This window comes from Verticillium nonalfalfae (genome assembly GCF_003724135.2).
Source record: "Verticillium nonalfalfae strain VnAa140/NRRL 66861 chromosome Unknown scaffold_56, whole genome shotgun sequence".
Lineage (NCBI taxonomy): Eukaryota > Fungi > Ascomycota > Sordariomycetes > Glomerellales > Plectosphaerellaceae > Verticillium > Verticillium nonalfalfae.
In genome coordinates this window covers 1-27091 of record NW_021167281.1, presented here as the reverse complement: position 1 = coordinate 27091, position 27091 = coordinate 1, and the positions used below count along the sequence as shown (strand labels likewise).

General features: G+C 59.1%; 8 protein-coding genes across 8 annotated transcripts; 3 read left to right on the top strand and 5 right to left on the bottom strand.

Annotated features, from left to right (window-relative positions):
* Positions 1 to 636: 636 nt before the first annotated feature.
* On the top strand, positions 637 to 2605 carry D7B24_007182 (uncharacterized protein; the record flags this gene model as incomplete). The annotated part of the gene is made up of 7 exons (XM_028641296.1): positions 637 to 1505; positions 1554 to 1644; positions 1699 to 1788; positions 1847 to 1938; positions 1991 to 2248; positions 2305 to 2418; positions 2476 to 2605. The coding sequence occupies 7 exons, from the start codon at positions 637 to 639 to the stop codon at positions 2603 to 2605; spliced, it is 1644 nt and encodes a 547-aa protein (XP_028494621.1).
* A 1086-nt stretch (positions 2606 to 3691) lies between these two features.
* IDI1 (isopentenyl-diphosphate delta-isomerase idi1) lies at positions 3692 to 4672 on the bottom strand (the record flags this gene model as incomplete). Its single annotated transcript, XM_028641295.1, has 3 exons — positions 3692 to 3924; positions 4026 to 4364; positions 4468 to 4672. The coding sequence occupies 3 exons, from the start codon at positions 4670 to 4672 to the stop codon at positions 3692 to 3694; spliced, it is 777 nt and encodes a 258-aa protein (XP_028494620.1).
* Positions 4673 to 5244: 572 nt separating this feature from the next.
* Positions 5245 to 7265, bottom strand: D7B24_007180 (uncharacterized protein; the record flags this gene model as incomplete). The annotated part of the gene is made up of 2 exons (XM_028641294.1): positions 5245 to 5332; positions 5398 to 7265. The coding sequence occupies 2 exons, from the start codon at positions 7263 to 7265 to the stop codon at positions 5245 to 5247; spliced, it is 1956 nt and encodes a 651-aa protein (XP_028494619.1).
* Positions 7266 to 9733: 2468 nt separating this feature from the next.
* RPN1 (proteasome regulatory particle base subunit) lies at positions 9734 to 12631 on the bottom strand (the record flags this gene model as incomplete). Its single annotated transcript, XM_028641293.1, has 4 exons — positions 9734 to 9760; positions 9828 to 12314; positions 12376 to 12446; positions 12511 to 12631. 4 exons carry the CDS (start codon positions 12629 to 12631, stop codon positions 9734 to 9736), a joined length of 2706 nt encoding a protein of 901 aa, XP_028494618.1.
* Positions 12632 to 13157: 526 nt separating this feature from the next.
* RIOK2 (Serine/threonine-protein kinase RIO2) lies at positions 13158 to 14482 on the top strand (the record flags this gene model as incomplete). Its single annotated transcript, XM_028641292.1, has 2 exons — positions 13158 to 13220; positions 13286 to 14482. The coding sequence occupies 2 exons, from the start codon at positions 13158 to 13160 to the stop codon at positions 14480 to 14482; spliced, it is 1260 nt and encodes a 419-aa protein (XP_028494617.1).
* A 1359-nt stretch (positions 14483 to 15841) lies between these two features.
* Positions 15842 to 16776, top strand: D7B24_007177 (uncharacterized protein; the record flags this gene model as incomplete). The annotated part of the gene is made up of 3 exons (XM_028641291.1): positions 15842 to 16158; positions 16237 to 16489; positions 16564 to 16776. 3 exons carry the CDS (start codon positions 15842 to 15844, stop codon positions 16774 to 16776), a joined length of 783 nt encoding a protein of 260 aa, XP_028494616.1.
* A 342-nt stretch (positions 16777 to 17118) lies between these two features.
* RFA2 (replication factor A protein 2) lies at positions 17119 to 18122 on the bottom strand (the record flags this gene model as incomplete). Its single annotated transcript, XM_028641290.1, has 3 exons — positions 17119 to 17880; positions 17952 to 18058; positions 18119 to 18122. 3 exons carry the CDS (start codon positions 18120 to 18122, stop codon positions 17119 to 17121), a joined length of 873 nt encoding a protein of 290 aa, XP_028494615.1.
* Positions 18123 to 18562: 440 nt separating this feature from the next.
* D7B24_007175 (uncharacterized protein) lies at positions 18563 to 26776 on the bottom strand (the record flags this gene model as incomplete). Its single annotated transcript, XM_028641289.1, has 3 exons — positions 18563 to 19018; positions 19735 to 21721; positions 21784 to 26776. Coding segments are annotated over 3 exons (7436 nt in total), but the record flags the coding sequence as incomplete, so codon positions are not given.
* Positions 26777 to 27091: the final 315 nt, after the last annotated feature.

Here is a 27091-nt window from a genome sequence, read left to right as displayed (position 1 = left end):
CCCTCTCGTTCTCTCAGCCATTCTCTTCGACTCGATTGCTCCTCCGATAGCTCGTCCTATCTTTTTTTACTGATCACTCGCTTCATCACAGAGTCTTTGGTAGCAGCATCCGTCCTCTCCAATTCTCGGACGCCCGCTCAACAAATTACCGCCTCCCACGCCAGATTTTGACTGGTGAGTCCTCCATTGTCCCACCTACCCTTTCTGTGGACAGCTCGCTCCTCCTTGCTTCCTGTTCTCTTCCCTGAAACCATGTGTCTTCTGCTGTGTTGTTGGTATTGTTCACCGGGTGCCCTGTTCACTGCAGAATATGAGACCACCCGACCTAGTGTTTACCCCTTTTTTGCTCTGATCAATTATCACAAGTGCTGCCTGTCGTCCATCTCCGCCTTTCTGCCATGGTCATTATACCCATCCGGATCGTTCTGGGTGATACGCTGACAGTCTGTGCACAAACTAGATCTCGCAGATCCGACATTTTCATCCACGACACGAGTCCGTTCAGTGCTTCAAAGAAATAGTGAGCCTTCCTGTGGTGACAGAACTGAGCGTCCACGCATTGCGGATCTTGCAACCCCCCTGCGTTCTAGTACCACGGATGAGCGCTAATTCAATCTTTGGACAGACCGTCTCGCCATGTCTTATCAGACATCTGCCATGGACCCCAAGCATGCGGCCACCTATCATGGCGGCGGCGGCCACGGCCACCAGTACAGCGAGAACATCGCTAGTGATCCCGTTCACAACGCCATCAGCCAGTTCCAGAACATGACTCTTGGCCATCCCGCCATGGGCCAGATGAATACCGGAATGCCGTACATGGTACCTCAGACCCAGGAAGGCCCTTACATGCTGGCTCACATTGCTGCTGGACACATTGGCCTTGACCACCTCGGACACCCCAATCCTTACGGACATGCCGGTGCCTATCACATTGCCCCCGTCGGCGGCTCTTATGCTCCTTACCCCATGATGCCTTTCACACCTGGTCGTGCTGCTGCTCTCCAGGACCGCACCAATCGTGCTGGCCACAGCGAGGCCCCTGGACTCGAGAATCGACGTGGTTCCTACTCCACCAACGAGTCCACTCCTGCTACGCCCTTCTACCAGACCATGGCTAAGCATGATCACGGTCCTCGGGTCGCCGTTCATGACCGGTCGACATACACGACCCCTTCGCCCCAGCAGCTTGGACCTATCAATGTATTCCCTGACCCTGCAGTGAAGCAGAACGTCATTGCCATCCCCGTTGACCGCAACCTGGATGAACTTCTCCGCCAGGACCCTCCGATTCCCAAGGCTGTCCCAGCTGTCTTCACCCCCGCTGCGCAGATGAAGTCGCTCGACCAAAGTCTGGAGAACCGCATTCCCGGCAATCGCAATGTCTACATTCGTGGTCTACATCCCACCACCGATGACGAGCTGCTCTTCCATTATGCTGCTCGCTTCGGAGAGGTTGAAACCTCCAAGGCGATCATAGACACTTCAACTGGTGCCTGCAAGGGGTAAGTATTGTGCGTGTTTTACAGAGCATTCATTTGACACCTGTACAGCTTTGGCTTTGCCAAATTCTATGACGCCCGGGATTCCGAAGTGTGCATTCGTGGCTTCCATCGCCTTGGATACGAGGTCGGCTTTGCGCGTGTAAGCTATCCACTCCTCCTTTATGGTTATTTTGTGTCTGATGACTATCTTTAGGAGTCGTTCAACTCTCGTCTTAAGGCAGAGGGCGATGAGGGATCGACCAACCTCTACATCTCAAATCTCCCTAAGAGCCTGACAGAAGTCGTAAGTCATATTGAATCAGCTCGTGGTGACACTTCCCTTTCCGCTCACACAATGACAGGAGCTGGGTGCCATTTTCATGGGTTACACCATCTTGTCCAGCAAGATCTTGCGCGACAGCATGGGCAACAGCCGCGGTGTTGGCTTCGCTCGGTATGGTAGCCTGCACTTTTTGGTCCACAAATACATCTGACACTGATCGCAGTTTTGAATCACGCGATGTTTGCGACGAGGTTATCAAGGAGTATAATGGCATCGGCGTCGGCGACGAGGGTCTTTTGATGAACATTCGCTACGCCGATACTCCCTCGCAGAAGGAGCTGAAGCGTGTGACTGCTGAGCGCCGCCAATTCCGTACCAATGAGTACAACATCGGTGCCTACGGCACTCCTCTCGTTGGAATGCAGCCCAACATGTATAATCAGCCTGCATGGAAGCGCTCCATCCCTACCTCGTCTACTGCGTGGGTTAATTTCCTCTCTGCATCTGTCAATTAGTGATGCTAATCTCGTCAAACAGGACCTCGGCCCATCGTAGCCTTCAAGGCATGGATCGCAGCACAGATCGTGATGTCTCGTCATCCGGCTCTAAGAACCATGATGCTGGCAGTGTTCAGGGACATGGACAGGCCCAGTACAGCTCCCGTCATAGACATTTGAGCATGCTTTGAATGCTGACAAGCTGCCGTAGGTCTGCCGCCGAGGCCACCCTGGTCGCGATCGCCTCCTCCGAGGATGGCAACGAGCTCGCCACGACGCCTGCCAAATCCAAGACGATTGTCAACAGCACGCAGTCATCTCCAGCCGTCAAAAGATCGTGAGTAAGTTGCATCAAAGTGTTTTTGTGGGAGTATATGAAGCATTGTGGGCTGTGAAATGCCTGGTGTGTGGACATGAACTAGCGGTTAACAGCTTTTGCTCTGTTGGAGGGCGAGCCCTGGCGTCGCGGATAATTGGCAGTATCATTGTGATCACGGAACATGTTTTTGTTCTGAGATAGTTGATAGTCTTGAGGCATTGTGCTTACTTGGGGCATGTTCGCCCCGCCTGTACTTTAGCGTTTCCTGGCCAGACAAGCCAAGGCAGAAGAGACACTAATATCGTCATCCTCGTTCCCAGTTCCGTAGATAGTTTTGGTAGGCGACGGTTGCGTTGAAGTCCATTACTCTGGACCTAAAGAAAAAATATAAGGCCTCGATGTCATTGATCTGGCAGGAAGGCGAAACGTAGCCATGTTATTATTCTTTGAGCCATCGGCTGCCATGTGGTTGGTCCCGTGGATCGCTTCACACGGAATGACGACTGGAATGGGGTTCCCCTCAGTTGCGTAGCGTCTGTAAGGATGACCATGCCCTGAGAAGCTGTGCTTGATGCGGACTGTCTGATGAGGGGTATGGTGTGCTTGTATTTGAAGGGTATGTATGCTTCGGCGGCTCAGTTCGCAACTTGGCAACACAGGACTCAACCAAGAGAAGAGACCAGCGAGAAGCCGACGCCATTTAAATCTCGTTGCTGAATCAGTTGATATATTGGGCTGGTTCCCCTGGCAGCAGACATGCTGGGGGAGGATGCTATGTGCGGGTGGTACGTGTTTTGAAAAGGGGGGATATCAAGCAATCAGACGAATACTATAGCAAAATAAGATGTTAGCAGATGCCACCTCCCTGGCGCTCGGGTCATGCGGGCATCCATCGTCGGTCCCCCTTTCACATGACTCTGCGGGCCGCGTCCCTTTTTCCACCGCCCTTGATGCCATCCTTTCGTCTCCGGCGGTCCTCCCTCTCTTTTCCCGCTCCACCTTTGTCAAGATCGTACCGAGGCCGTTTCTTCGTCTATCCCTTCTCTTGGAGGGGAGGAAAGAAGTTGAGCAGTTTCTCTTGTTGATCCCCAAACAAAAAGAAGGCAGATTACATGCGGCGGATCTCCTGCTCGTTCATGTACGGCTCGAGGCCGGCGTCGAGGTGCGCCCACCACTCGAACAGCATGGTCTCGCAGATGAGCTTGAACCAGGGGGTGAAGACGAGCTTGGGGTCCTGGAAGAGGGCCTTGAGCTCGTCGGGCGAGACGTACTGCGTGGCCTGGACCTCGTTCTTGTTGACGTCGAGGGTGACGTTGGCCTTGATGAAGAGGATGTAGTCGACTTGGGTGCCTGTCAGCCGTCGCTCTCTAGCAAACACAACAGGAGGGGGAGGGGGGGGGGGAGAAGGCAGACAGAAGGGAAGAAGAGGAAGGGGTACATACTCTCGTGCTCACCCCACTTGCCGTCGCTGGGCGCCTTGTAGTGGATGCGGGTCAGGAAGCGGAAGAGCTCGGTGGGCACCTGCTCGATCGGGATGCCGAGCTCGTGCTCGAGCTTGCGCTGGGCGGCGCGCTTGACGCCGGCGACGGCGTCGGCGAGGGCGACGCCGCCCTCGCCGGGGATGCCCAGCGGGTGCGAGCAGCACGTGTTGGTCCACATGTCGGGGAAGGTGATCTTCTCCGAGGCGCGCTGCTGCAGCAGCAGGCGGTTCTGGTCGTCGAAGAGGAAGACGGAGAAGGCGCGGTGCAGGAGGCCCTTGTCGATGTTGGTCATGAGGTGGCCTGGGTGTTCGAGTGCAGCGGTTAGCCAGAGCTGTCACGCGATGGGTGTGTGTGTGTGTGTGTATGCAAGGAGGACGGGGGGACGGGGGCGGAGGCGCATTACAGGCTTTCTTGCTGGCGTTGCCGATGGGCTTGTCGTTCTCGTCGAGGACGATGCAGACCTCGTCCATGAGGCGGATCTGCTCCTCATCGTGGCCGGAGAGGGCCTCGGTGCTCGTGTCAATGTCGGGGAACAGGCGCAGGATGGACTCGGCGGTGATGGGGTCCGCAGACGTCGTGGTCGTGGTCGTGGCCGTGGTGGTCGACATGGCTGCTTGCTTCGGGGCAGAGCCGGTAGGCGTTCTAGACGAAAAGTGCAGAGAGAGGCGAGGAGGAGGGAAAGAAACACGCAATCGGCGAACAGCAGGTGGGTGGGCGAGCTTGTTATGCGCCTACGGTGAGGAAGTTCGTGGGGTTCGCTTTTTATCGAAAGGGGAGAATCACCAAGCAACGTCGAATAAGGTACAGCCCAGGAGGAGGGGTCGAACCGTCCAGTGCTGGCCCCCGCGTTCAATGGCCCGCCGCCGCCCCCAATTTTCCGTTTTTCAGCGCCGCGGACCCCTGACGGTACCTTATCGCACTAGCTGCCCCTCTCGACGTTTGACCCGATAAGAACCGAAGACGGGCATCGGTAAGTGTACAGAAATCAGTGTAGTCTCCATGTAACTCTGGTCGAGCAAAATGACGAACATCAAGGGGGGAAAGAGTCAAGATCTTCAATCCAATTGCTATGTCCAACAATGTTTGATGCTCATTTGTACCGCTACGGGATCGCGTGACACAAGAGGAGTGAAACATGCACACATGACCATGCCAGATTCTTTTCCGTCACAAGGTGCCATCACCCAGCGGCGTTGCGCCTCTCGGCCTCCCGCGCAGCCCTGTGCCAGTCGGTGAGGTAGACAAACGTGTACTCAATCACAGACACACTAGAATTTGCAATTAGCCTTGGTCATCTCATCATCATGCGTCCCGGAAAAAGAGGTGCACTCACAGCAGCAGTCCGATGGTGACGCCGAACCACAGGCCAGACAGCTTCCAGCCGAGCCCAAAGGCCGTGCCCAGCGACACGGGCAGCGCGATGAGGTAGTAGACGGAGATGCCGGCGTAGCCTCCGATGGAGGGGCGCCCGATGCCGCGCAGCAGGCCGTGGGCGCCGGTGCTGAGGCCGTCGAAGACCATCATGGCGGCGCAGATGGGCAGCACGGCGGCGACAATCTCAATGACCTCGTCGTCGTCGGTGAAGAGCAGCGGCAGGTGGTAGCGCAGGGAGCTGAAGAGGATGAAGTTGAAGACGCCCGAGGTGAGGGCGGCTATGGTGGCGACGCGGCCCGTCGTCTTGGCGGCGTCGACGAGGCCGGCGCCGATGAGGTTGGCGATGCGGGTCGAGGCGGCAATGGAGATGGGGAAGGGGATCTGGTAGCTGATGGCCGTCAGGGTGACGAGCACGCTCTGGGCGGCGAGGTAGCTGGCGCCGAAGCGGCTCGAGAAGAGCGTCAGGACCTCGAAGGCCATGTACTCGGCCTGGATCATGATCATGCCCGGCAGCGCGAGCCACAGCATGGCGCCCCAGTTGCTGAAGGCGCGGCGGCTGAAGCCGCCCCAGCACTGGCGGCCGTCGACGAAGCGGACGTAGAGCAGCAGGCACAGCGGCAGCAGGTTCTGGGTGATGGTCGAGGCGATGGGCGCGCCGATGTAGCCGAGCTCCATGTGCCAGACGAGGAACCAGTTGATGAAGACGTTGAAGGGCGCGACGACGAGGAGGACCCAGGTCGTCGCCTGGAAGAGGCCCTGCGCCTGCACGAAGCGCTTGCCGCCCTCGAAGCAGACAAAGGCGGGGCCGCCGAAGATGAGGACGCGCAGATACTGGCCCACGAGGCGCGCCGACTCGGGCTCGGGGATCATGAGGGCCAGCACGGCGTCCGAGTGGTACCACAGCACGGCGACGGGGAGGAAGGAGAGCAGCAGGAAGAAGATCATGCGCTGCAGCTGCAGGCCGACGAGGTGGCGGTGGCCGGAGCCGTAGGCCTGGGCGCAGAGCGTGTCGAGCGAGGTGGCGAGGCCCTGGAAGGGCGCGTAGCAGGTGATGGTCGCCGTCATGGTGGCGAGGCTGACGGCGCCGAGCTCGAGGCGGCCGATGCGGCCGACGGTGAAGATGGACACGACGTTGATCGAGTACTGCAGCATAAAGGTACCGACCAGGGGCAGAGCGTAGGAGATGATGGTCTTGGCCTCGCGCTGCCACGTCGTGCGTAGGGTGCCCGAAGCGACAGCCGCCTCCCATTGTTCTGTCAGGTTCTCGGGGCCGTCGGCGGCGGCGGCGGCGGCATGTGCGCTGCTGCTGGCCGCTGCAGCTGGCGTGTCGGCGCCGACGAGCAGGGACGTCGCCTCGTCCGGCGTCTCTTCGTCGTCCTGCGTCTGCCGGGGCACCTTTGTGCTGAAGAGGCGGCGGTACGCCCTGCGATAGAAGGGCTCGTCTGGGCCCCGCGGCCTCTTGGGCGGCAGCACATGGTTGTCCCGCAACAGGCTCCTCTCGGCGTCACGGCTCTGCTTCTTCTCGACACGTGTGAGAAATGGGGTGCTTTCGGGGTTGGTCTGCGGATTCATGACGGGCCTCGATGTGCCATAGGCGACGCCGCTGGGTCGACGGTACAGCGTTGGCCCTTCGTCAGCGGACAAGTCGCTGTCCGAGTCGATGGCATTGTCCATGGCGTCGTCGTCCTCGGAGAGCTCGGCCAGATCGCGTGCGACAATATCCTCGGCGCGCGGCGTGCCGATCCAGGATCCTCCGCCAGTCCATGATGAGGAAAAGGGATGTTCACGGCTCGAGGCCTTGGGCGGTATGGGACGGCCATCGGCCATGGCTATGGCTGTCGAGGGGTCCGGATGAAGAGACAAAATGACGTGAGCTGAACGCGGTGAGGTCCAAGGTTCGCGAGAGGGCGCACGTGAAAGACCGAGAGAGAAAAGAGGAGGCTGTCCAAGGTTCAGTTGTCAAGAGAGAGCATCATCGATGGTGGAGGCCGGCGACGCAAAAGCAAAGCAGCGTGACTCAAAGTTGAGACGCCAGACGGGAAGAGCAAGATGAAGAGGCCCCTGATAGAATGATCAGGTGTGAAGTCACGTCAACGAGTAAGATGAGAAGGAGGTCGGACAAGGTGCATTGAGTCAATGGATCTCGGGGACAGCACCCCACGGGTGGTCCACCAGGCCATGCAGCTAGAGAGTCGGATGTGAGCGACGATGTCGATGTTGGGTTTAGCTTCAGCCTGGGTCTGCACTGGGTCTGCACTGGACCAGGACTGGACCAGGGCCTGGCACCGTTCGGCGGGGCGTTGGACGGCCCGTGACTAACGGCCCACCGTTTCTAACGTCCTTCTGTAGTGGGCCCGTCAGGTTCAATTGCAGTGAAGGCACTGCGTCAAAGGAGCCTCGACTTATTTCATCAACAGACGACACTGGAGGCCAGTGATCAGTCCCGCACCGATGCCCCAGATAGATCCTCACTTGTTCGAGTACCGCACCGAGTGAGAAGAGTCTCTCTATCTCTGACTGAAACGAAACCCAAAGCCCGTCTCACGCCTTTCTTTTTGTCGACCCCCTTGCTCCCTGCAGCGACAGCATCGCTCCTCGCATATGCGTGTGAGAGACTGTCATCGTCTTTGGCTCAAGCCTGTGGTTGATTTCTTCCCAGACTCTTCTTCCCAGACTCTTCTTCCCAGACTCTTCTTCCCAGACTCTTCATCCCAGACTCTGGCCAGTATCTGTCGTGGTGATCACACAGGACGTCGCAAAACGACTTCAACGCCACTCTGGCGATGCAACATACTGTGCAAGACGTGGCATCAGGTAGGACGCCGACCTCTTTCGCCACCTCTCAGCCAACCGAATCTGCTACTCAGCTTCTGCCCGTATAACTTGCGTGACCTCTATCTTCTACCACTGCCTGATACGTTCCTTATAGTACTCCACCCCAAATTCAGGAATATAGGCCCTGAAGACATGTCATCTCAATTGCAGTGGACCTCGACTTCACCAAGGGAGGTTAGCCACTGTCAACACCCCGCTTCCTGTCTACGCTTCATGTTCGTTGCGTTAGGTACTACAGTCAAACGCAGAACATGTCGTATTAGGAAACGTGCGAATGGATTATGATGCGAATGGATTAGGGATGGATGATCAACTTGTGTCACAGCTACGACCAAGATGCCCACCATCGGCAGCACATAGATGATCCCCCACCCCTTCCACCCCAAAAAGGGGTCAGACGCAGCCAATATGAAGGAGAGGCGTTGCCCACGTCCGGCCTCAAGCCTTCTGTTGCTCCAAAGTCCTCTCCGTGCCGCCTTATCCTCACCGTCCAACTCTCCCCAGAGCTCTACGCCAGCATTACCTGCCTGGGACGGTCGGCCCGGCGCATACCGAGGAACTGTGAAGCCGTCAGCATGCCGACAGTTTCCCGCTGCAGCGCTGACTGGCGGCGATGACTGGCAGGACATACTGGTGTCATGCGCCGCGGCAAGTCGCCGGTCCGACGCACGTACAGGCCGTAGCCTACCGCCGCTGTTGTTCCAGTTCGGCAACTCTGTCCTGGAGACTGGCCAGCGTCCTCTCGATATCCCTCCGCTCCTGGCAGCCAAACGTGGGGATGTCGCACGCTTCGGGCTTGTCTTCGAAGAGGTCAAGGTCGAGCTGTCAATCCTCTACTGCGCCGGGTCGAGGTGTCGCTAGCGCAGTGCCGACGTACGACAGGAGAACGGCAGCGGCAGTCTTCATCTTGGGTGCTTGGGAGGCGGACTTGATGTTTTGTGTGTTAGAAGGGCGATGGAGATGATGGATAGAGGGATGCCAACAGCATGCTCGACCGGCAGACTTGACACTGTTGATCGAGCTTCCAATGCCTGAGCAAACTGCCCGGGCGGCATGTCTTGCAAGATGGAGTCGTTCACATACCCGGCCGCCATGCTCGCGACACAGACAGAAAGACGCTGGATCATCATAACGTTTTAGAGAGCGACTGGCTGGGCTAGAGTATCGCAGCCAGGGCTGTCCACACAGGGCTTTCTTTCATGCCACAGGATAGGCCGAACGGGCATTGCAAGCAACGGACGACGCAGCATCATCACGACTGTCAGCCTCAATGAACGTCTATCATGGTCAATTGCCCTCGGTGCGGCTCTCTGTGTGAGGCGCAACCCGTCACAATTACATGTATTATACAGCATGTCGCGCCAGGGGACCCGCAAGATGCCCCGGCCCCTTTGTCTCCCGCCAAAAACCAAACCGAATCATTCATCCAGCCGCCCTTCTCCCCTTGCACAAGCCAGCTACTATTTGGCGCCCTCCCAGTCGGGGTTCTGTTTGTCCGGATTAGCGATTGTTTCTCTTGCTTGTTCAAGGTCCAAGACCCGGGGCTGTGCTTACCTTCTTGAGAATGACGAGACCCTCCAGCGTGCTGTTCAGGCTGATGTACTCCTCGTCTTCAAGCTCCGCCCGCTCACCGTACGCCAGCACGACGGGCGTGCTCTGCGTCTGCCAGCCCGTGATGGTCTTGGGACGGCCGGCCTGGCCAACAACATCCACGGCCTGGCCGACGCGGACGTTGACCTTGAGAGGCTTGAGGTCCTCGCCCAGCGTGACCAGGAACCTGGGGTGCATGGCTGTCACCAGGAAGTAGAGCAGGTAGTGCGAGTCTGACGTGATGAATGACTTGGCATCAATCATGGCCACGAGCACCGCCAGGATACCACCAGCCGACACGCGTGAGAGCACCTGCCTGTCGGTGTGGAAGGGGTTGACTGACATGGTACCCTTGCCCATGTGCAAGAGGCCCTGTGCGATGCGCACCATGAAGAGAGACTCCTGGTCGCGGTGGTAGAAGCTGGCGAGCTGTCGCAGGAGCTGCGCCAGTCTCGCGTTGTTCGTGCCCGCACCCAAAAGACCCATGGCGAAGATGGCATTGATCGCAACGTCGCTGTCATTGTCGTGGCTGTATCGTGAGAGGGTGTCGTAAATCTTCATTTGCGGGTTGCTCGGGCTGATGAGACCCAGCGCCAGGGGCACCGCGCGCCTGATGTTCGGCTCGCCGTAGTGCATCAGGTGTCCGAAGTGTCGCAGGACCATCTCCTGGCCGACATCCTCGCCCATGGCCACAAGCGCGATACCCAGAACAGCGTACGCTTGCGTGAGCTCATCACCCTTCTTCTCTTCGGCCTCCTCCATGTGCTCGTTGCAGATGTGCAGCAGCTCCTGGATCTTGAGGACGGCACCCGTACCAGCCCAGGCGCAAATCTCGGCCAGGACAGCGGTAGGCTTGGACATGGGATGGTCGACAGCCTTGAGAGTCTCCAGGATGACATCCACCTCCTCCTGGCGGCCGAAGAAGAGCAGGCCCAGGCCAAGGGCCATGAATCTGGTCCACTTGGAGGTGAGCTGGTCCCTGCGCTCATCATCCAGCATAGTGGTGACGATCGCCTCGCTGACCTCGGGGTTGGAAGAGCCAACAAAGATCAGACCGCAAGACAGCGCGGCCATGGCAGAAATGCGCATCTCGACGGAGGAGTCGGTGATGATGGGAAGAAGAATCTCGAGCAGGTCCTCCTTATTGGAACCTGCGTAGGACAGACCAAGACCCATGAGGCAGGCGGTGGTGACCAGAGGGTTCGTATCCGGGTTCCTCAGCTTATCATTGTCGCCAAGGAGGGCCAGAGCAGGCTCGCTGTCCAGGCGCACACCGGTGTTCGTAATGCCGATGGCCAGCATGGCGCCGGCCATGATCTCGGGCTCTTGCGCGTAGGTGTACTTGTCAATCTTGTCGAGCGCATTCTCAACATCCCACTGAAGAAGAGTGCCCAACGAGGCAACCGTCGACATCATGCCGTCGCCCTTGGTCTTCCAGACCCAGCTCTCCTTGTCTTCCTCCACGAGCATCATCTTGTCGTTTCCGAAGCCAGCGTTGACGAAGCCGTTTACAAAGGCTGCTGCAAGGTTGTGTCGTGCAGAGTCGAGGTTCGTCATGCCGGCAACGCGGCTGCTCTCGAGGTGGCTCTTGTAGATGTCCTCTGTCGTCTTGGGCTCGAGAATGTTGAGCTCCTTACCGAGGGACTTGAAGTGCTCCGACAACTTAATGTTCGTGAGCGAGTCCTGAAGCTCCTGGTCATCGCCCACAATCTCGTCAGGAAGCTCGAGCATGATGCGCTGGCGCGCGACCAAGAAACCGAGCTGCTTCTTCAGTGCAGGGTCCTGCGCCTTGTCGAAATCGGCCTTGATGAGATCAATATCGTTCAGTCGAATGGCCAGCACCATGGCCTGCGTGTACTGCTTGTACGTGATGTAGATATCGTGGGCCGTCTTGAGGAAGAGCTCGTTGTCTGGGTACGTGAGGAGGTTGACCATGCTGACCATGTACAGGCACACGCGGGCATACGTGTTCTCGTCGACATAGTTGGGCAGCTGCTCGATAATCTCGAGCTCGCTCATGAGATCGACGGCATCGGCCTCTCCGTTACTTTGCAAGAACGTGGGCACGAGAATGAGGGCGAGATCGACCAGATCCTTCGTGTCCTCATCTGCGACTATGCGCTTCCCGTAGACCTCTCCGATCTCAAGAGCCAGGTGGCGCGAGTACTCGTGGCCCCATGAAATAATGTCTGACGATGGCGCGAGAAGTCGGTACTTCAGGGTGTCCTGTCTCTCTTCGTCTGAGAAGGTCATGCCGATCACGGAGAGGACATCGGCGAGAGACGTCTTGTCGTCACCCTCTGGCCAGTCTTCTTGGAGCTTCGTCAAAGTCTCGTAGTGCGGTCGCAGGAACTTCAATGGTTTTGGTACGGCGGTCATTGAAGAAGTTGAAGTCTTGATAGATGTCTTCATGGCCTCGAGAGCCGGTTTGTAGAGGGATGCATCGGATTCCTAGCCATCTCGTTAGTGCGTGCGGGCTACGCTGATGAACAAGAGGTGGCTAGTGACATACAGTCAGGCGCTCAACCAGCATCTCAAGCTCGTTCTTCAGTTGCTGGTCCTCCTCACTGAGCTCCTCTGCCGCTGCACACAGGTCAGTCAGCCAACGCCGGCGCGGTCTCGTCACCGACTATCTTTGAGCTCTTACAGTCGATGATCTTGCCATCCTCCTTCTTGCCGTTCGCAACAGTCTTGTCGCTCTTGGGTTCGTCAACGGCCTTGCCCTTGCCCTTGTCGGCAGCCGTGGGCTTCTCAGGATCCGGGGCCATGATGTTCGACTCTTGCGGTGGTTGTAGGGCGGGCAGGGATCGAACGAGGGGGCGCAGTTGCGTAACAAGACTAGGTGCGAGAACTTTCCGAGCGCCGAGTCGCTCTGTTCAAGTCTGCTGGTCCGGGGGTATACGATGGTAGTGACGTGAGTGTTCGTGTGAAGGCGAGCAAAGTGAGGAATGACGGTGGACGGTGATGATGGAAGGCAATGGAGCTTTCTCAAGCTCCGTAACAACAGCTACTGCGTTACGCGAGCCTTGCCGCCTGCCATCGCTGGACCGTGCATTGGCAGGGAGCTGGAGAGTCGAAGTCACGTGGATTTAGTCAGCACAGAAGGAGTACCCACCCACCCCTCAGCAGGACCTGGATGGGTGCGCTTATCGATACCAGCCTGAACCCCCACCAACTTTTTTGTGACGCTCTGTGAGAGATCTCGTTGATGAGATTGCAGATCGTTATTCATCAATCTATATAGGCATCGAGCCAAATTATATTGGAAATTCGAACGCGTTCAGGCCACGCATCATGAAGCTCGATACCAAGGCACTGCGGTATCTTGCATCCGAGGACTGGAACGTCCTCGCTGCTGTTCGTCCCCATGCCCCAGTCCCCCTCCTTGCCATCTCGTTCTGCCCAACTGACAGGAACTGCAGGTTGAGCGTGGGAGCCGAGACCACGAGCTGGTGCCGACATCACTGATTGAGAAGTATGCTCGCGTAAAGGGCGGTGTCAACGGCGTTCACAGGTCCATCTCGGCCCTCGCCAAAGTTGGTCTCATAGCGCGTGTCAAGGAGGCCAAGTATGACGGATACCGCTTCACATACGGCGGCTTCGACTACCTTGCCCTTCACGACCTCTCAAAACGCAAGGAGATCTACAGCGTGGGAAGCCGCGTCGGCGTAGGAAAGGAGAGCGACATTACGATGGTGGCAGACCACGAGGGCGTTCAGAAGATTCTCAAGATTCATCGCCTTGGACGCATCTCGTTCAGGTCCGTCAAGACAAACCGAGACTACCTCAAGAACCGCCAGTCGGGATCATGGCAATACCTGTCGCGACTGGCCGCCATGAAGGAGTTTGCGTTCATGAAGGTCCTCCGCGAAGAAGGGTTTCCGATCCCGGAGCCTATTGCGCAGTCAAGGCACACGGTTCTCATGGAGTTTGTCGACTCGACGCTGATGCGTCAAATCTCGGCGGTGCCCGACCCTGCGACGCTGTATGGCGACTTGATCGACCTCATCCTTCGATTCGCCAAGCACGGTCTCATTCACGGCGACTTCAACGAATTCAACCTCCTCATCAAGGAAGTGTCTTCCGTCGAGTTCACCGAGGCTGGCGAGGAGAAGGAGACGATCACCCTGGTGCCCATTGTCATTGACTTCCCGCAGATGGTCTCCATGGACCACGTCAACGCCGAGATGTACTTTGACCGCGATGTCAACTGCATCAAGCGCTTCTTCGAACGCAAGTTCGACTTTGTCAGCACAACGCCGGGGCCGTTCTTCAAGGATGCGAAGAAGACGCTGGGGAGGGACGGCGTGCGGCGATTGGACGCCGCTGCCGAAGCGTCCGGCTTCACGAAGAAGATGGCCAAGGATCTCGAAAAGGCGATTCGTGAGCAGGAGACGCTCAAGGAACAGAATGGAGGCCAAGACGATGAGGGCGATGACGACGATGACGACGACGAAGATGGCGACGAAGACGAGGAGCAGGAGGGTTTTGGCAGCGAAGAGACGGAAGGCACAGCGACAGACGCAGCCGGCAACACACTCGAGCAAGACCGGACACCAGAGACCGAAGAGGTCGACACGCAGAGGTTATCGAAGCTGGCGATTGCAGACGGTACGTAGGCCACGTCGGGCACCCCCCAAAAAAAATGAAAAGCAAAAGTGACGAGTTCCACGCATCAACCCTGTTCGCCCCGGTGAACAACCCTGACCAAGGTGAAGAGTAAGACATCCGCATCGCCACTCATCACCCGTCCGCCTCATCCTTCCTCGTCCCTGTTCCATCTGCATATGCAGCCCGAGGGCCGTCTGTTTGGCTCAACAATTGCGGATCCAGGCGTGACGGCATCGCCTGACTTCATGCATGCGATATGCTGCCACAAACGTCGGTGGTTCGTCCGCAGCCTTCCCCAACGCCGCTGGCGAGGCGCCTCGCACATTGGCGTCTGCGGACCCCCAACTTCGATTCCGGAGAGCATCAGTGCCACCTTCGCCCTTGGGGGGGATCGGGTTGACAAAGCTCGGACAGATGGAGCGTTCTTTGAACTACCACCTGGTGGACGCTGCCGAACGTTCAGCCTAGAGGAATGATTCTGAGCGCACAACCATGTGCTGCTCTGCCAGCGAGGCTACGGGACGGTACATCCGCGGCCTCGTCCCGTTGGCGGGACACTCGCGCACGTCCAGCTCGACGCCTCACTCTGCACATCTCTCCAGGCATGGGCTGCTACATCACACATATCCCACGGTGCCGCCTGCAGTGTCATGCTCGTCAGCCATGTCTCCCAGCCTGTCAGATCCCAGGGTCTCTGTCTCTCCGATCCATCCTGCGGAAAGGGATCGCAGGGGTGACCCGTCAATGGTCATGTTTCACCCGTCCTTGTTCCCCTCTCCGCCGCCTCGTGACACACGACCCTCAAGTACATAATGGATTGGTTAGGCTCGGTCATCTTGCTTTCCTTTTACTTCTTACCACCTGAGCATCTTCACGTCTGGATCCAAGAATCGTATAGACCATCGAGTGCTCCTCGCGGGCCTCCTCCATCTGCACGCTTCAGTTGTGACATCAACGACAGGATACACGTACCGACTGAGGGATCTCACGATAGTTCATTCCATCACACAGCGGCTTCCACCAACACCACCATCTCTACGTCATCGTCAGATCCGCCTGGACGAGCCACCAGTCCCGCCGGCCACCGCTCCACCACACATCGCACATAGCCACCGCCGAGGGCCTCAAAGCCTTGATGTCGGTTGAACTCCGCACAAGCCTGAACTGCCTGCGCCACCCATCCAGGTTCATGCCTGTCTCGAGAACGCAACTCTCGAGAGTCCATACAGGCGACAGTATACAGAATTTACCCAGTGAGACGACAGCCCCATCCGTACTGCCGTGCCTCTCCGTGCCGAAATGCTGACCATGGTGTCTCGCTCCATCGTGAAGACGCAAGCCTCCTAACCGCCTAAGCCGCCACCATCATGGAGACCCCCCTGAGCAAGTCCAGCCTCGCGACCCTCGTCGCCGAGCCGCGCCCCTCGCTCGTGCCCCCGCGCTGGGCGGACACGGTGCGCGCCGTCACCGTCGCCGAGAGCAAGCAGGCCGGCCTGTCGCTGGCGCACTCGTTCGCGTCCGACGCGTCGAGCCGCTACCTCCTCGACGTCGACGACATGGCGGCCCGCTCGGCCGAGCACAAGTGGAAGCTCCACGTCGACATGATGACGTACACCACGACGGCGCACGCCCTCGACGGCCTCGTCACGACCATTGGGCCGGACCACGACGCCGTCGCACTGTGGTGGGTAACGCCCCCCCCCCCGGCTGTGTGTGCTGGACACAAAGCGGCGGAAGGAAGAGAAGCTGACCAAGAAGACAGGGTCCCGCCCGGCAAGGACACGGACGGCTGGCTCAACCTCTTCCGCTCGGGCCTCTGGCGGCTCGCCTACCGGCTGACGCCCGAGGCGCGGAGGCGGTACAACGACGACTTCCTCCCGCTGCTGCACGACGCCAAGGCCGAGGTCATGGGCGCGCGGGACGCCGAGTGTTACTACCTCGTGTACATCGGCACCAAGCCGAACGCGCGCAAGAGGGGGTACGCGGGCAAGCTGCTCGACGACATGATTGCGCGGGTGAGTTTTCTGGCGTTTCCTCGTCAGGCGAGCCGAAAGGCAGGTGGCGGACGTTTGACTGACAGCGCGCGCAGGCCGACGCCGAGGGCCGTCCCATGTATCTCGAGTCGAGCTCGCCGGACAACAATGCCTACTACGCCAAGTTTGGCTTTGAATTCAAGAAGGACATTTACCTCCAGGGCAGCGGTGCGCCTGTGCCGCTTTCCATCATGGTGCGGGAGCCGCAGCTGGTGAAGCAGAAGCCGGTATACGCTGCCGTCAAGGTCCAGATGAATCGCCTGCGCTAGGTGTTCCGGCTGCTTTCCGTTTCGTTTGATGTTTTGATCTGTCTTTTATTCATTGTGCCTCTGGATCGGTGTGTCTGCTGCGCGGTCTCTTGTCACATTCGTTCCTGTTGCTGTGCATGGCATTGGATTTGGCACCGTCATTACTGCAGAACACTTGTTGCTGGAACAGCTCGGTTGGTCATTAGTCTAGACTCGGCCGGTTCAAGGCCTTTCATTCATTCAGGTCATATCGAATGCTATCGCCTCGTGCTCAAAACAAAAACATGATCAAAAATTGTGATCCATACCTTGTCCACGCTGCAGGCATTCCCACCGTGCAAAGGTCACCCGACCGCCACCCGCTCAATACTCGAGAATGGCCCACGTCTCGTCGTCGATGGTGGTATACACGAGCCCCTGGCCGAGTAGCTCGTCGGCGGCGCCGAGGACGTCGCGCATGCTCATGCCGGCGCCGCTCGCAATGACATTCATGTGCACGCCCTCGTTGCCGCCGGGCGCGTTGACGAGGAAGTTGTACATCTTCTGGCCCATGGGCGTGCACTGGGCGACCTTGCTCGACTGGCCGGTGGCGTGTGATGCGTTGTTATTATTGCTGGCGTTGTTGCCGTGGCTGCCGCCGTCAACAAACATGCCGTCGCCGTTGTCCTCGGCCTTGGCACCGCCGAGAGGCCCCTTGGTGAAGAAGAGGTGGACGTAGGTGCTCTCGAGCAGGTGGTAGTTGACCTCGTTGAAGTCGGTGACGGCGCGCAGAAAGTGGGCGCCGACGTGCCTCTTGCCGTTGAAGGACTTGATACGCCCCCAGACGCGGACGTAGGCGTCGAGGTCGACGCCGGAGCCGGAGCCGGGGGCGCCGGCGACGCCGTCCATGAGGTCGTCGTCCTTCTTGTCCGTGTCGACCCACTTCTTGACCTCGAGGGTAGCGGTGCCGTCGTCGAGCTTGTAGGTGATGTTGGTGGCCTGAGGGTTGATGGCGCGGACCTGGCCGACGAAGGTGACCTGGGTGACGGTGGCGCCGTCAATCTTGAAGTCGGCGCCGGGGTAGGCCTCTTCGGCGTCGAGGATCTGCTTGATGGTGACGGGGCGCAGCGACTCGTCCTGGTAGCCCTGTACGTCCGTTGGCTTTGTGAGCTGGGTGCAACAGAGAGCGAGGGGGAAACGTGGAGGGGAGACAGTACCTTGCCGCCGCCCTGGCTGCCCTGCTGGGAGCCGCCGTACATGAAGCCGCCCGAGTCATCACCGCCCTGGGCGCCGTACGCGGGTTTTTGGTAGCCTCCGTAGGATGCTGTGCGGGATTAGAGGGGAGGTTTCGTCGAGGGGGGGGTGGGGGTTGGGGGCTGCATACTCATGGCGGCGGTTGTGTGGTTTGGTGTGTTGTTGGGGGGGGAGGGGACAAGGAGAGCAGCAGGACGAGGTGGAAAAGAGGAGGGATCGAGAGACGCGTCTCGAGGCTGCTGAGACGCGACTGCCTTAATTGAATTTTGCCCCTCACTGGTGGCAGGCAGGGGCGCCTGGCGTGCGTCTTTCCTTTGGCACTGAAGAATCCCAGCTGGCAGCAGCTGGCAGCTGATCAGTTGGTAGCAGCTGGTCACCCAATGGCCATACACGACAACGACTCCTGCATCTCGTACCCTGCCACATAGACGCTCCCCTATTTCATCGTAGACCAGCGCCGAGAGAACTACCCAAAGAACTACCTAATGAACTACCTAAAGAACTACCTAAAGAACTACCTAAAGAACTACCTAAAGAACTACCTAAAGAACTACCTAAAGAATTACCTAAAGAACTACCCAAAGAAAGCCACCTGCCCCGCGCCGCTGGGCTCGATGTCGTGCAGGTCGCGGCGCACAAACGGCGCGAGCTGCTCCTCGAGCAGCGCCGCCGTCTGCCAGCCCGCGTGCCCGTCAAACACGGCCCAGGCCATGAGGCGCGACGACGGGTCGGCCGCCCACGGCGAGGGGAACGCGCCGTGGAGGAAGCCGTCTTTGCAGGGGCCGTGGGAGGCGAGCTGCGTGCCGTCGTACCGCGTGAGCCCGGGCATGGTGCTGACGGGAACCGAATAGGGCACCTCGTGATAGCAGGCGGCTGACTTGGTCTCTCGACGGGCCGCGCTCGTCGACGAGGTGTTCAGACGGCGGGCTCTCGAGACGAGGCACCTCGTCCCTGGCGGCCGAGAACCACCAGAGACGCCCGCCGCGCCGGCCAGCCCACCGAGCGCGATGGAACAGTTCGCCGCATTCCCCTTTGCAGACGATGCCGAGGGTCTGCTCGATGAGTGTGAGGGCCTTGCGTTTCCAGGCGGTCGTGAGACTGGTGTGTGGGCAAGGCGAAGGCGCCCCAGCCAGACACGCGAGCGCACGCGTGACGAGAACATGTCCAGAGCGGGTCGTCCTGTCCAGATGTCGTATAATTGCAATCGTGAACAAGTCAAAGACGAATCTGCCGCCAGGTAGAGGAAAAGAGTCTGTAGCATGACGTGAAGCAGAGGGGGGAGAAAGGAGGTCACGGTGAGGGTGAGGCTGTGTCATGGCTGCCAGCTGGCAGTCCCGTGCCGCCAGCTCTTGACGTTCCCACCCTGGAGCGTCCTCCTGTACATCTGGCAAAGGCCAAGAATGGCGAGGAGTTCCTGAATCAGAGTTCTAGTCGGAAGACTGGAGAAGATAGAAATATCCTGAGGCGCGAGCTCAGGTCATGCGGGCACCAGTGTATACTGCAGCGAAGCATCATCCACAAAGTGGCACAAGGTCATGCACTTCCTCTTCCAGCACACTCTCAGGCTCAGCATCATGGACACAAACTCGAATCTCGATGCAAATCTATTAAGTATATCGTCATCTTCTAATCTGCTTCATGTACGGTAGAGTACGAGGCATGTACAAGCGTAAAATCAGAGTCGACACGGCTAGCTCCCCCCGCTTAGGTCGTGCACGTCTTGGCCCCCTTGCTGGTCTTGGTCACCCAGCTCGTCACGGTCGACTTGACCTGCGACGTCTTCGTCTTGGTGACCGTCGCGCGGTTCGTGATGGTGCCCGAAGGCTTGACCGTTGAGCGGACCGTGGCCCAGCTCGTGGCCGTCGACGCCGGCAGTATGACAGTGTTAGTCTGCGCCGAGTTTTCGCGCACCGTCACCGTCGCCGTCTGGCGTGGCAGGACGACGGTGGTATGACGCGTCTGGGTGCGGACCACGTTCTGGATCGCGGCAGGCAGCGTCGTCGTCGATTGCACCGTCACGGTGCGAGTCGACTGCACGACGACCGACACGGTAGCCGGCTTCAGAGTCGACGTCTTGCCAGCCGACACGACAGCTGTGGCCGTCGTTGTCTCGGTGCGACCGGGAAGCGTCGTCGTCGTGGCGCGCGTCTGCACCGTCACGATCGTCTGGGTGGCCGTCACAGGCTTCAGCGTGACAGGCTTGCCAACAGTCTTGGTCGTGATGAGCTCGGTCGTCGAGGTGCTGCCTGGCAGCGTGACAGTGGCCGTCTTGACGTAGGTGCTGAGCGTGGACAGGACGGTCACGGTGACGGTCACGTCACCCAGGGCGCGGACCTCGACGTAGGCAACCTCGGGGTCGCTTTCGTAGTCGTCAAAGACGTCGTCGCGCTTGGAGAAATCCTCAAACTCAAACAGGTCGCGCTTCGTCGGCGCCTTGGTCGGGATGCATTTGATCGTCGTCGTCTTCTTGGCCGTCGAGACAACAGTCTTGAACACAGTCGTCGAGACGGTCAAGGCCTTGGCAGTCACGGTGGTGACGCTGCCGTCGCCAATGACAATCGTCGACGTCGACTTGACCGTGACGGGCTTGGGCGTCGTCGTCTTGGTGAAGAAGGCCGTCGAGCGAATGACCTGCGTGGCGGTGACGCCCTTGGGGGTGCTAGTCGCCGTGCTGGTGGTCAGCGAGGTGGAGGTGATGGTCCTGGGCTCGGCAGCCTTGGTGACGATGATCGTGTTGGTCGACGTGGCGAGCGAGGTCGACGTCTGCGTGACAGGATTGGGTGTGACGGTCGTTCCGACATTGACCGTGATGGTGGCCTTGCGGACAACCGTGGTGTCTGGCTCCTGGACAGTGGCCACATCAACCTCGGTAGAGCGGATCAAAGTCGTCTTGGTTTCGGCGGCAGGCGTGATGGTGGTGGCGGCATCGACTGTCGCGGTCGTCTTGAGCGTCACCGTCGTGTCAAGAGCCTGGACAGTAGTGATTGACGTCTCCTTCAGGGTCGACAGCTTGGTGGTGAAGACAGTCACAGTCGTGGCGGGAACGGAGCTCGTTGTCGATGTCGACGTCGTCACCGTTGTTGTGGCAGACGTCGTGGCACTGGTCGTAGCAGTGGGCAGCACGACGGCGCCAGCCTTGAATGGCGTGGCTGAAACCAACGTCATGTTGATCCACGAAATTCCAGCCGGGAAGAAGGTCGCCAGCTCGAACTGGGCCGCATCAGCAGCCGTGAGCTTGGTGGCAAAAGCAGCACGGGCGCTCAGATCAGAGCCGGGACCGTCGTTGGCGAACTCGCCAAAGAGGGCCCCAGCCGTGCGCGGATCAGTCTTGGTCCACTGATCCCAGCCGTTGGCTTCGATGCACGAGTCGAGGAAGCTGTCGATGTAGGCCACGCGAGCGTCGGCGTTCCAGGGCCTGCCGAGCGAGACGGAAGTGTACTTGGCTCCCTTGGCAGGCGTCACAGTGCACTGGTCGAACACGAAGCCGGCGGGGGTTGTGTTGGTGGCGCGCTTGCTGGCCGTCAGGGCGACGCCGTCGCGGTTCGGTGCGATGGTGCTGGCGAGGAAGTACGCGGCGCCACTGCCCCAGATCATGTCAATGTTGCCCTCAATGTAGGAGTGCGATGCAAAGAGGAAACCGTTGATGAGCAGGGCGTCCTGGTTGCCGTAGACCTGGCAGCCGTACAGCGAAGCGTACTTGCTGCTCTTGACACCAAAGCCGAGCGAGGCATAGCTGGAAACCATGTGTTAGTCAGAGCGCAGAAAAAAGAATGCTTGTGCCTGTGTTCAACTCACTTGGATGCGGTGCCAAAGGTGTTGGCAAAGTTTATGTTGACAGCCTGCAGGTAGTTGCCAGTGGCGTAAACAGTGGCAGAGTCCGAGTTGGAGGCGTCAGCCTGCGTGTCGATGCCCTTGTCGAAGCTGATGGTGACTTGGTTCTGAGAGTAGTCACCAGAGTTCGAGCTGTAGCCGATGAGAATGGTGGTACCAGCCCGCGCGAGGATCAGCTGCTCATTGTACGTGCCAGGGTAGATGAAGACGGTGGGCGTGATCTGCTTCGAGGTCGGTAGGGCGTTGAGGGCCGCCTGAATGGTGTCGTACGTGGTCTGACCATCGACAGGCGTCTTGGAGACGATGAAGGCGCCGGCAGGAGGCTTGGTGCCGTCATAGACAGTGGGGATTACAGGTGTCACGGGTACCACGGCGGGCTGCGGCGTCTGGATCTGGTCCCAGTAGGTCAGATCAATCCAGTCAGTGCTGGACATGACCTTGCTGAGGGGGTAGTCATCGGCGGTGAGCAGGGAGGCGCCCCGGAACGTCGCACGAGCGGCAGCGTTGTTCTCCCAGCTGCCCGGGCCGGCGTTGTTGTACTCGGCAAACGTGATCGAGTCGTTGCGAGGGTCAGTGTTGGACCAGATCTTCCAACCAGCGGGCTGGATAACGTCGGAGAGGAAACTGTTCTTGACGACGACAAGCGCAAACTTGGAGTAGGGCCGGCCGAGGTACACCTGGCCCTTGAGATCGACGGTAGCGGTCGGGGCCTCGGTGAAGAGACACTGATCAAAAATGTAACCGCCAATGGCAGTCAGACTCGCACGGCTTTGAGCGGTGATGGCGGACTTGGCTCGCTTCGCGGCAATCGTGCAGCCCTTGAAGTAGGCCTTGGAGTAGCCCCAGATGAAGTCGATGGCACCGTCAATGTAGCAGCTCTCGTAGTACTGGTTGCCAGCCGTTGCGCCCGTCAGGAGGGTGTCCTGCCAGCCAACAAATGAGCAACCGTAGAAGCCAATCTTGTCGCCGTAGACGCTGGCAGCCAGGGAGACGTAGCTGGGAATCGCGCCGTCTAGGTTCTCCGTGTTGACGAGGTTGATGTTGTACCAGGAGATCTTGGAGCTCGCCGTGGCAATGGTTGCCGTCTCGGCGTTGCTGTGACCGGCAGGCGGTGGGGACACGGACAGACCGCGGGCCTGGGTGATGGTGACCTGGTTGTTCTTGTAGCTCTTGCCAGGGGCATCACTCGTGTATCCAATAATCATGACAGGTCCCGGGCGGTTGATGCTAGGCACCTGCTCCGTGTAGGTACCCGGATAGAGGAAGATAATCTGGTTCGACGAATCCGATGGCAAGCTAGCCAGGGCAGCTGTCAGGCTGTTGAAGGATTTCGCGGTGCTACCATCAGCGCGGCGGGTGACGGCGCTAGGGGCGCCCACGATGACGGCACCAGCCGGAGGCTCGGTGCCGCTCGTCGGGTGCGTGATCACGACGGGGGTGGTGGGCTCGGGAACCGGCACTTCGGCGGCTCCGACTGAAGTGAGGCTGTAGCTGGGGACATAGGCAAACGCCTTGGCATCCAGCCAGCTCGTGCTGCCAATGAAGGTCTCAAGCTTGTACTGGGAAGCCTGTGCCTCGGTGAGCTTGGTGGCAAAGGTGGCGCGAGAGTCGGTCCAGTTGCCAGGTCCAACGTTGTTGAACTCGCCAAAGAGAACATTGTCGGTCTGGGGGTTGCTCGTTTGCCAGACGCTCCAGCCTGCAGGGGAAATATGCTTGTCCAGGAAGGAGTTCATGTACACCGTGACGGCATACTGCGACCAAGGACGACCCAGAGCAACAGTACCGAAGCTGGTACCGTAGCTTTCGGTGTAGGTGATGACGGACTTGTCAAAGACGAAGCCGCCAGCCCACGCGGCATTGGGTCTGTTCTGGGCAGTAATGTACGTCCTCGGGGTGTTGGAGGCGACGTAGCATTGGTGGAAGTACGCCTTGCTGTAACCCCAAATAAAGTCAACACTGCCCTCAATGTAGCTGTTGCTAAAGACCTGAACACCCTGGTTGACGAGAAGAGTGTCCTGGAAACCATCGAAAGCACATCCATACGCCGCCATGTTGGTGCCGAAGAAGTCACCGGCCAACGCCGCTGTGCTCGACTGCTGAGGGTACGTGTTGGTGAAGTTGATGTTGTACAGGGCCAAGCCATCACCGTTGGTGTTCTTCCAGTTGAGAACGGGTGTCTCCTCGTTGCGTCCCGCGCTCGTGGACACACCACGGCTGAATTTGATGTGGACGGCGTTCTGGGTGAAGTCATTCTCGAAAGAAGTCTCGCCACGGAGCGTGACCTTACCACGGCGCGTAACGCTGACCTGCTCCTCGTACGATCCGGCCTTGATGAAGATAGTGTACTCCTTGCCATCCGCAGGGAGGGCAGCCACGGCAGACGCGACAGTGGCATACTCACCAGTAGCGGGAGTGGGCGCAACGGTCAGGGTGTTGGAGGCAGCCGAGGTGGTAGTGGTGGTCGGAGCGACGCTGCTGGCGCCCGTCGGGGTGCTCGTCGTCGTCGTCGTCGCAGACGTCGTCGTCACGACAGTCACGGCATAGACCGAGTCTGGCCAAGCTTGCTGGGGAGCAATGGCAGGAGCATCGAGCCAGGCGTCGTCGCCGAGAACCTTCTTGACGGTGTAGGCGGAGTTGTCAGCGAGCAGCTTCACAACAGAAGCACGACCAGTGGTACCAGCTCCAGGACCCGTGTTGTTGGCCTCCGCGAAGGTGCCAATGAACGTGCTGGGAGCTCCGATCCTCCAGCCCACGGGGTAAATGTGGGCATCAAGGTACGAGTTGACAACAGCCACCTGGGCGTTGGTGCTGTAGTCCCTGCCGAGATAGGTGCCCTGCTGAGGCACGGTCTTGTCCTTGGGAACAATGGCGCAGCCATCGAAGACGATCTGGGAGCCGCCAAAGGAGTTCTGGTACCGGTTCGCCGCGATGGTCGAGCCCGTGTTGGTTGAGTCCCTGGACACGATGATCGAGTTGTAGAAGTAGCCGGCGCCAATGCCCCAGATGAAATCTGTGGTGCCCTCAATGCGACCACCGCTGAAAAAGACGTTACCGTAGTCAAGGTACAGCGAGCCCTGGGTGGACTTGACGTTGCAGCCGTAAAAGGCGACCTTGGTGCCCTTGGAGTAGGCAGCGACCGCGATGTTGTTGGTCTGCTGAGCGTATGTGTTCTCAAAGTTGATGTTGTAGAAGGTCACAAACTTGGCCTCGTACTTGTTGGCGGAAAATGTGGCCGTGCCAGCAGAGCCGCCTGCGCTGGAGAGAACGCCGGCCGCGTTTTGGATGGTGACCTTGTTGGACGACGAGGACAGAGCGTTGTCGGTCTCGCCGCGAAGGACGGTGGCGCCGGTGCGGGTCAGCGTGACCTTCTCATTGTACGTGCCGGCCAGAATGTAAATGTACTGCGTCGTCGTGTCGGCGGGCAGCGCGGCAACAGCAGCAGCAAGGCTGTTGAACGTGGCACATGATGAGCCAACGGGGCCGACAATCAGAGCAGTCGAGGGGACGGATGAGGGTGCGCAGGCAGCAACTGTGGTAGAGACGGCAGATGATGTGTCGATAGTGCTCGCAGCAGCTGTCGATGTGGGGTCGACGGACGCGGCCGACGTAGTCGTAGCCGCAGCCGTGGCATCAGACGAAACCTTGTTGACACTGGCGGCACCAGGCGAGGGAGGGAGTTCTACACTAGCAGCGACGGACGATGCAACGTTGACGCTGGGGGCGACGGACGATGCAATGCTGACGCTGGGGGCAGCAGACGAGGCAGAGTTGACGCTGGCAACGGACGAGGCAATGTTGACGCTGGCAACGGACGAGGCAATGTTGACGCTGGCAATGGACGAGGCAATGCTGACGCTAGCAGCAACAGACGAAGCAGCAGCCGACGCCGTCGTCGTGGAAGTGGTCGTCGTCGTAGGGGCAACAGAAGTAGTCGTCGTCGTAGGGGCAACAGAAGTAGTCGTCGTCGTGGCAGCAGCAGTCGTCGTCGTGGCGGATCCAGAGGAGCCCCTCTGGATCGAGCGCAAGACGGCGGCATCCACCCAGTCGACGTCGGTGACGGCAACACTGGGATACAAGCCCGTGTAGAAGGCGGAAAGCTCATAGGGCGCAAGCTTGCCGACGTCGGTGGCGAGCGTGATGTAGGCGGCGCGGGCGGCGGCCTTGTTCGCGTAGCTGCCGGCGCCGGTGGTGCCGTACTCGATGTAGGTGTTGCGGGCGTCCTGGGTGGTAGCGTCGACGTAGACGCCCGAGTTGGCGACGAAGCCGGCGATGGACGTCTCGCGCCAGATGACGGCGACGCCGACACCGTTGGCGGCCGCCATGAAGACATTCTTGTTCGTGGTGCCGGCCTTCTGGATGATCTGGCACGTGTCAAAGACGACGTTTGCGTTGTACAGCTTGCCCGAGGCGGTGTCGGTGAAGCCCTTGTTGTAGACGATGAGGGCATTGTTGTTGGTGGCCGTGATGGTGGAGCCGTAGACGTAGAAGCTGCCGAAGGACGAGAAGATCTTGTCGGCGGCCTGGATGTACGAGTTGGCAATGAGTCCAGAGGCATGGCTGCCGGTGAATCCAACGCTGCCCGCGGCGGTGAGCTGGCACGAGTAAAAGGCGTGCTTGGAACCGCGCAGGAAGGCAATGCCGGCGGTGGACGCGGCATTGGCGTTGGCAATGTTGACGTTCTTCCAGGTGACGCCCTTGGAGGTGCTCGTCAGGAAGTTGATGGGCGGGGTCGTACCGGCGGCACCGTTGGTGATGGTGACGAGATTGTCCGAGTACGTCTTGCCCGTGGCGGCCGTCTCACCGACGATGGTCACGGCGGCGGTGGCCTGGATGGCGATGGCCTCGGTGTACGTGCCGGCCAAGACGGTGACGGTAGGGACAGCATTGGCCTGGGCGTAGGAGATGGCCGAGTTGATGTTGGTGAACTGACCGGATCCATCCGAGGCGACGGTGACGGCTGGAGACGTATTAGCAGTGGTGGTGGTGGTGGTGGTGGTGGTGGTGCCGCTGCCAGCGCCGGTGCTGCTGCTGCTGCTGCTGCTGCTGCCACTCGAAGTGCTGGGCGAGAGGCTGGTCGAGGAAGTGACAGAAGAAGAGACGACTGATACAGAAGAAGCGGTCGACACAGGAGAGGCCAACGCAGAGAAAGTAGGCGCAACAGACGCAGGAGATACAGCAGCAGCATGCGCCAGAGCAGAAAAATGAGCGAGGGCTGCGGCAGAAGCAGAAGCAGAAGCAGAAGCAGAAGCAGAAGCAGAAGCAGAAGCAGAAG